The sequence below is a fragment of the Plecotus auritus genome (assembly GCF_963455305.1).
Source record: "Plecotus auritus genome assembly, chromosome: 6".
NCBI lineage: Eukaryota > Metazoa > Chordata > Mammalia > Chiroptera > Vespertilionidae > Plecotus > Plecotus auritus.
Window position 1 is genome coordinate 89,781,658 of NC_137773.1, and position 8,222 is coordinate 89,789,879.

At 55.2% G+C, this 8,222-nt stretch overlaps 1 protein-coding gene across 3 annotated transcripts; it reads right to left on the minus strand.

Moving 5' to 3' along the window:
* Positions 1-203: 203 nt before the first annotated feature.
* EPOR (erythropoietin receptor) lies at positions 204-5,480 on the minus strand. Of its 3 annotated transcripts, none has more exons than XM_080672653.1 (8): positions 5,217-5,480; positions 4,255-4,390; positions 3,767-3,945; positions 3,533-3,690; positions 2,772-2,925; positions 2,600-2,687; positions 1,256-1,343; positions 204-1,162 (listed from the first exon to the last, which is right to left on the minus strand). In XM_080672653.1, the coding sequence occupies exons 1-8, from the start codon at positions 5,329-5,331 to the stop codon at positions 557-559; spliced, it is 1,524 nt and encodes a 507-aa protein (XP_080528779.1). In that variant the 5' UTR covers positions 5,332-5,480; the 3' UTR covers positions 204-556. The 3 variants fall into 3 exon arrangements, with proteins under 3 accessions (XP_080528779.1, XP_080528780.1, XP_080528778.1); XM_080672654.1 differs by having other exon boundaries at positions 3,533-3,558; positions 5,217-5,429; XM_080672652.1 differs by having other exon boundaries at positions 204-1,343; positions 5,217-5,440.
* Between the last annotated feature and the right edge of the window lie 2,742 nt (positions 5,481-8,222).

The following is an 8,222-nucleotide window of genomic DNA, read 5'->3' on the forward strand; positions in this document are numbered from 1 at the left end:
GAAATCAATAAAGAAATATATTTTTAAAAATAAAATAAAGACCCCAGGGTGACCCTGGATGGTGAAGCTAGAGACCAGAAGCGTCTCAGTTTCTGACTCATCCCAGGGATGGCCACCCACCTGTTTGAATTGAAATATGAGAGAAACTAATTGTGTTAAGCCACTCAGATTTAGAAGTTGTTTGTTATGGCAGCTAGTGTAACTTATAGTGGTTAGTTCATTTTATTATGATTATTATTCAGACTTCCAAGTCCTGAATTTCAAACTGAGCTCACAGCCTTTTATACTGTTCCCCCTATAGCCTGAGCCATAAGAGCAGCAATCTATCTGTATCCACATATCTATACATATATTTATAGATATATAAAACAAAAAAATACACCTGTACATTTAGAAATACTGCAAGGTTGTGACTTCCTGAGGATGGATTAGGCACAGAGCCAAGATCAGAAATGCCCCTGGTCCTGAGAGGCCTCACCGACCCTGCGAGAAAGGCCTTGGCCCTAGACTAGCACTGAGGTCATGCTGGGTCCCCAAGCATCTGAGGACTAGAGTTCTAGGAGCAGGCCACATAGCTGGGAGGTAAAGGCTCGGGGGCTGGGACAAGGTTATTCTCATAAGGGTTGGAATAGGGGCCATTGGATGAGTCCCCCTTGACTCCCTGGGAGCTCCCTGAGCTGTAGTCAGTTGAGATGCCAGAGTCTGACACCACGAGGTACAGGTACTTTAGGTGGGGTGGAGTGGGGGGCAGCTCAGGGGGCAATGCCCTTGGGCGCAAGAGCTGGGAGCTGGGGTCCAGGATGGTGTACTCAAAGCTGGCCGCCGAGGCCCCCTCTGGTTTCAGGGCCAAAACCGATGAACAGGAGGATGCTTCTGAGCCTTCATCCATGGCTGCTATGTCCAAACTGCCACCAGACTGTGGGGAGTCCTCGCTGGGTGGGCTCCTGGGCAGCAACCACTTGTCCAGCACGAGGTAGGTGTCCTGGGCATGCTCACTGCCCACTGGCTCCAGCAGGGGCCCCTTATCATCTGTCCCTGGCTCCACTGCTTGTGTCACCCCCCAGCAGCGTTCAGAAAGGACTTCCAGTGGGGTAGGCGGGTCCTCTGCGAAGGGGGTACAGGGGCTCCACCACAGACAGCCGTCATTCTGATACAGCCACAGCTGGGGAAACAATACCAGCAAGCTCAGAAACCTGGGGTTTGGCCACAGGAGTAGGGACGCCACAGGCCCTGGGGGGACGACCAGACCACCTACCTGGAAGTTACCCTTGTGAGTGGTGAAAAGGCCCTCAAATTCACTCTCGGGGCTTGGGATGCCAGGCCAGATCTTCTGCTTCAACGTCCTGGTGAGACCAAAAGAAACAAGTACATGGGCATGTGTCACTGAACATACTTATATCCCCTCGGTATCCAGTCACAGGGGCACAGATACTCCTAGCCTCTGGTGATCGTGAGGAAGGCAGAGGAGTGCATAGGGGATGGTGAGCAGGGGCTTTGGCTGAAGCATCTGTAGAGACCTACAAGAAGGCAACTGAAACAGAGTTTTGAAGGATGTGTAGGAGTTCAATATACAGTGCCTCATGCCCCTCGAAACCTGGCCCAGCTTGCCTGGAGGTCCATTATGTCACTTCTCTCACTCCTCCCCCTGGCTCCCCAATGCATTCGGAATAAAATCCAATCTCCTCCCCACAGCCCTGCAGGCAACCCTGCCTATTTTCACCCCTATTACTTCATTCCCCTCATCCCCCACCACTCCCTCCTGACACATTCTGTTCCAGCCACAGAGCTCTGCTTGAAGCTGCTTCATTGTTCCAGGCTCATTCCCACCTCAGGGCCTTTGCACAATTGTTTTTTCTCCCTGCTTTTCGTGGCTGCTTCCTTCCAACCTTCAGATTTCTACTCTAAGGTCATCTCCCAGAGGTCTTCCCTAACCATGCTGTCATGTCCCCATATCCCAGTTCTGTGATATCACTCATCATTATTTATAATCAAATATCTGTTGGTTCCCTTGTTTGTTGTCTGACTCAACTATGAGAACCACCGGGTCAGGGACATGTTTGGCTTGTTCTTCACTCTCTTCCCTGTGCCTAATACATAGTTGACCCTCAATATGTATTTTCCAACCGAATAAATGAGCAGAGCCTTTAAAGACAACTAGGAGATTGCTAAGCAGACAGGGCAGGAATCGCATTCCAGGCAGAAGGAACAGCATGTGCCAAAGCTTGGTGGTGTGAAACCACATGGTATGTGCTTAGAATTACAACAACCCTCAGGAGGAACAGTCAGATCATAAAGCGTCTGAAGAGCTTAACAACAGAAGAAAACAGGGGCTTACCTCTTTCCATTAAGCCCATCTCGTTGACTTTACAAAAGTAAAGGACTTTGCAAAGGAATCTAAAAGGGGAAAACCAGATGACTGTCCCCCAGCATATTTTAACTAAGAGTCTGGGTCTGGTCTGGCTTGCATCCCAGCCCTGCCACTGACTCCTTGCTGTTTGACCTTGGGCAAGTGCCTGCCTCTCTGAGCCTAGGTTTCCACAAGGAAAGGGGGGGACTTATGGGGAGGGGACTGGATCAGGTGCCCGAATGGGGTGCTCACCGGCGGTGGGAGAGGAGGGCGAACACGGCCAACAACAGCAGGATGAGCACGAGGATGAGGGAGAGCGTCAGGATGAGCGGGTCCAGGTCTGGAGAGCCAGGAATAGGTCAAGGCAGTGGGCTTGCCCCAAGCTCAGCCCAAACCCCTCCTACACCCCTACCTGGGGCCTCACCACTAGCTGTCAGCAGCGACGCAGGCTCCGACCAAGCACTCCAGAATCCGTCGAAGCTCGGCTCCGCCATACGCGCGCGCACCATGAAGGTGTACCGCGTTCCGCGCCGCAGGTTGCTCAGCACGCACTCAGTGCGGCCGTCCAGGATCTCCACCTGGCCACGCGAACGGACACAAGCAGGTAGGGCGGGCCAATCAGAGAAAGGAAGGACGGCGCCCGAGGAGCAATGAGAGTAGGAGGTGGGGCTCAGGAGGGCTCGGGGCCAATCAGGATAGGGGTCCGGTAAAGAGGCCCAGAGCAAGGAGGGGGCGGGGCCCTGAAAGTGGTCTAGGGCAGTGGTCGGCAAACTGCGGCTCGCGAGCCACATGCGGCTCTTTGGCCCCTTGAGTGTGGCTCTTCCACAAAATACCACGGCCTGGGCGAGTCTATTTTGAAGAAGTGGCGTTAGAAGAAGTTTAAGTTTAAAAAATTTGGCTTTCAAAAGAAATTTCAATCGTGGTACTGTTGATATTTGGCTCTGTTGACTAATGAGTTTGCCGACCACTGGTCTAGGGTTTGGGACAAGGATTTAGGTGGGCTGGGGAGGCTTGGAGAAAAGGGTCTTGTCCGTGGGCGTGGAGCTGTCAGGGGCCCCAGGGCAATGGGATGTCGGGCGTCAGGGGCGGACCTGGAGGGGCGAGGCCGTGGTGACCGTCTGGGCAGGACTTAGAGGGGCTGGACCTTTGGGAGAGCTCGGAGTGGGCAGTAGGGGCGAATCTCACCTTCTGCGCGCTCCCTAAGGCGCTGCCTGCGGAGATGTTCACCTCGTAGCGGATGAGGCTCGCCATGGGGGCCCCAGGAGGTGGGAGCCAGCGCAGTACCACGTGGCCGCCCTCGTCCGCCCGCCGCGCTTCTAGTCCCGCAGGGGGGTCCAGGAGCACTACCGAGAAGGGCAGCTCAAGTGGGCGGAGACAGAGACCTCCCTCCAACCACTCCCCCATTGCCGGCGAACTTACCCACTTCGTTGATCTGGATGACTCGGTGGTAGCGTGGAGCACTGGACGAGGCCGCTGTGACGCGCAGCTCTAAGGGTACGAAGCTCGACGTGTCGGCCGTAGGCAGCGAGCACCAGAAGCGCACCGCTCCGCGTGCCGCGGGCGCCTGGTGCAGGCGGCACGGCTTCCACTGCTCACCCCTGAGTGAGGAGGCACCCGGGAGGGAAGGGAGCAAGTTGGGCGTATAGACCCGGCCTGGTTCATTTTGGTCATTACCACGAGGGGGCGTCCCAGAGCCAGGTACGCGGCACCTCGGACCTGATTGAGAGGTTGCTGTCCCAGCCCTGAGGTTTGGAGCCGCGCTCCATCGGTGATCACCGGAGTGTTCCAGCCCCGGCCACTAGGGGAAGTGTCAGTGCAGATACCGCGGGCTTCCCACCGGCAGGGGAGGTGCCAACCCCACCCGCCCCTCCACCCTTGGAGGCGTTCCGCCTGCCCGTCGGACTTACTCGAGCTGGTAGGAGAAGCTGTAGTTGTCGGGGCTGACCCCCGCGCTTGCCGCTTCCTCCCAGAAGCACACCAAGTCCTCCAGCCGCTCGGTGAAGCACAGGAGCTCTTTGTGCCCGTGAGCCACCAGCAGGGCCGCTGGGGAGGAAGGGGGTAAGGGGAAGGGTCAGGCGAGCCGAGCCCTGTTTTCGGACCACAGTGCCCTCCCCCTCTTTCCCGTCGCCTGTGCGGACCGATAAGACAAAAGCCCCACCCAGCTCTCCACCCTAGCAGGGCCCCGGAGGGGTACGCAGAGGTGGTGCCTCCCGAACTCCCAAGCCCAGGTTACTTGCCTTATTGTTGCCCCCACACATACCCATCCATCCCGCAACCCGCTGAACTGAGCGCAGCGTTCAAGGCCTCGGTCTCCCGCAGCCCACCCGCCCGCCGCGGCCCAGGGCATGCCAGCCCGTGGGTGTGTGTGGAGGAGGCGGGGCCCCCTATCGGACCCCGCAGACTCCCGGCCTCCCGATAGCGCCAACCGTGCCCCCCGCCCCCTCCCTCAACCCAGCGTTGCAAGGGATCTGGTGCCCGCACGCAAACCGTGTTTACAGTCTCCTGCGGCCCGGCCCCCGTGACTCGGACCCGGGCTTTCCTCCCTAACCTCCCTCCCTCCTGGAGGTCCGCTAGGCCCTCTCCCCCCAGGGACTCCAGACTGCGGAGCCCAGACCCAGCACCACTCCTGCCCCATTAGGATGTAGCATGTCCCAGACTCCCTGAAAAGATAAAACAGGAGCCTTACGTTTCTCTCCAGCGGAACCCCCCCAGAACCCAGTCCGGGGACTTAGACCCGGCGTGCCCCAGCAGAACCGCCCTAGGGCTTCGGACACCAGCTTGGTCCTCAGGACCAAGGCTGAAAGTTCTGGCCTCTGCATTGCCCTCCAGGACCGTGTCGGGGTCCATACACAGCTCCATCCTTCCTTACCTTTGCTTTCAAACTTGGGGCCCGGGGAGTTAGGAGGGGGAGCCAAGGCGGCTCCGGTGAGCAGGAGCCAGAGGGAGCCGACTCCAGGCCAGAGGGGCGCCCCGAGGTGATCCATGATGCAGCCCCCGCCACGGGGGGCCCAGCGCTCCTTCTCCACGCTTCCTCCACCTCTGGCACAGTCCACAGCTGGGTCAGCAGTTGCCTCCACCGGACACAGCTGACCAGGCCCTTCCCGGCCAGGCGCCTCCAAGTGGCAGCTTCCCCGAGGGGGCGGGACCAGCAGGCAGCCTGGGCTGAGATAAGCGGGAGGCGGCAGCCCTGCCAGGCCCCGCAGGAGGAGGCAGGGGCCCTCTCGGGCCCCGCTGCCGCTTGGGGGCGGGAACCCCTCGGGGTTTCTGTATCCGAAACACTTTCTTGCTGTGTGACCTTGGGCAGGTGCCTACCTTATCTGAGCTTCAGCATTTTCATCTGTAAAAATTGGCTTGGCGTATAGCAAACATTCCAAAAATGCAAGCTACTGATATTATCGTGTTAATTAACATTTCCCAGTCTGGGTGGGAATAAATAATAAAATCGTAATAGTGACTAGCTCTTGAGTGTTTGCACAATGCTAGGCAGTGCTGCCAGACAGTATGTATGATATGACTCTGTATTGGTAAAATTGCATATATTCTGGAGGGTGAGATTTTGCTTTTTGAAAAAAAAATGTACTGTTTACATCTGTATATTCGGCATTCTATAAGGAGTGTGCAGTTCTCTTAATAATGTGGCAAGTAATTCTAGAACAAACCATAAAAGCTATTTGCTTGGGCTGAGCTTAAACAGGGGTAAACACCCCACAGAGGTACATGCCTGGGGAGGGGTGATACCTGCCTGATTGCTCCTCCCAGCCCCAGATTAGCCCATTAAACGCTCCATTCCCTGGAGCACAGTGATTGGTTCTGGGAGGGCATGTGATCCAAATGCAGTCAATGAGCTCCCATCCTAGGACTTGACCTGGTCTTACTGGGAAAGGGGGTGCTGCTTTCTATTGGGCAACAAGATGGGCAGATGGAGTAGCCAGGAACATCTTTGCCTGGAGGGGAAAAATCCACAGATGGTGAAGATAACATGGACATTTGCACCAGCTGTTCCCTCTGCCTTGAAGGTTCTTCCTCTAAATATCAGGGATCACTCCTTCACTTTATCCAGGCCTCTGCCCAAATGTCACCTTCTCAATGAAGTCCTGTCTGATCACCCTGTTTAAAACAGCAGCCCTATCATCCCACACTCCCCATCGCCCTTAAATGGCTTATTATTATTTTTTTAAATATATTTTATTGATTTTTTTACAGAGAGGAAGGGAGAGGGATAGAGAGTTAGAAACATCGATGAGAGAGGGGTGCACTGGCTGCCTTCTGCACACCTACTACTGGGGATGTGCCCGCATCCAAGGTACATGCCCTTGACCGGAATCGAACCTGGGACCTTTCAGTCCGCAGGCCGACGCTCTATCCACTGAGCCAAACCGGTCAAGGCGGCTTATTATTACTAGATGGCTGGTGCACAAAATTCATGCATGGGAAGGGTCCCAGGGATCAGGCCCTTCTGGCTGTCCTGGGGCCTTCTTCATTCTGCACTGCCCCTGGTGGTCAGCGCACATCATAGCGAGCGATTGAACTCCAGGTCTCCTGATCAAACTCCTGAGGGGACACTTTGCATATTAGCCTTTTATATATATACTAGTGGCCCGGTGCTTGAAATTCGTGCATTGGGTGGGGTCCCTCAGCCCAGCCTGCACCCTCTCCAATCTGGGACCCCGCAATCCGGGACCACTGGCTCCTAACCGCTCACCTGCCTGCCTGCCTGATTGGCCCTTACCACTCTGCCTGATGGCCTGCTCACCCCCAACTGCCCCTCCGCCAGCCTGCTCACCCCCAACTGCCCCCCTGCCAGCTTGCTCACCCCTAACCGCCTCTGCCTCGGCCCCGCCACCATGGCTTTGTCTGGAAGGACGTCCGGAAGGTCTCCTGGTCTAATTAGCATATTACCCCTTTATTAGTATAGACTAGTAGCCCTGCACACGAATCCATGCACCAGTAGCTCGCTGCCGCCCTCTGGTAGCTCTCCACCTGCTGCCCTGCCCTCCTGTAGCTCTCCCTCCCCCCTCCCCCGCTCCTAGCTTGCTGCCCTGCCACCTCCTGTAGCTCTGCTGCCCGCTTGTAGCCAGTAGCTCGCTGCCCCACCCTCCTGCTGATCCATGATCCAGCCGTTACGTGGTCAGTCATTACGCTTCACGGCGTAATGACCATTTGCATATTACATCTTTATTATATAGGATTTTTGCATCCTCTGTGGGTAATACCACCTAATGTGTATGATGTTTTATTATTCTCTCTTTTTTTAAAAATATATTTTATTGATATTTTACAAAGAAGAAGGGAGAGGTATAGAGAGCTAGAAACATCTATGAAAGAGAAACATCGATCAGCTGCCTCCTGCACACCCCCTACTGGGGATGTGCCCGCAACCAAGGTACATGCCCTTGACCGGAATCGAACCCGGGACCCTTCAGTCCACAGGCCGACGCTCTATCCACTGAGCCAAACCGGTTTCGGCTGATGTTTTATTATTGATTCACTGCCCTCAGTAGTCTGTTTTGTTCATTTTTGTGTTCCCAGCCCATAGAATAGAGACTGGAACACAGTAGGAGCTCAAGAAATATTTGTTGGGGGAGGGGAGGAATATTTGTGAAGTAAAGATTAGAGAAAAGCCCACTAAGAGATGTAAAGAGCCCTAACCGGTTTGGCTCAGTGGATAGAGCATCAGCCTGTGGACTCAAGGGTCCCAGGTTCGATTCCAGTCAAGGGCATGTACCTTGGTTGCAGGCACATCCCCAGTGGGGAGTGTGCAGGAGGCAGCTGATCGATGTTTCTCTCTCATCGATGTTTCTGGCTCTCTATCCCTCTCCCTTCCTCTCTGTAAAAAATTAATAAAATATATTTTTAAAAAAAGAGATGTAAAGAT

Excerpts from the sequence above, each read along its gene's own strand:
- EPOR (XM_080672652.1), bottom strand. The coding sequence starts at position 5,331 with ATGGATCACCTCGGGGCGCCCCTCTGGCCTGGAGTCGGCTCCCTCTGG. Across the intron at positions 3,946-4,254 it reads AGCTTCTCCTACCAGCTCGA|GGGTGAGCAGTGGAAGCCGT; the intron begins GTAAGTCCGACG and ends CTCCTCACTCAG. Across the intron at positions 2,688-2,771 it reads GTCGCTGCTGACAGCTAGTG|ACCTGGACCCGCTCATCCTG; the intron begins GTGAGGCCCCAG and ends CTGGCTCTCCAG.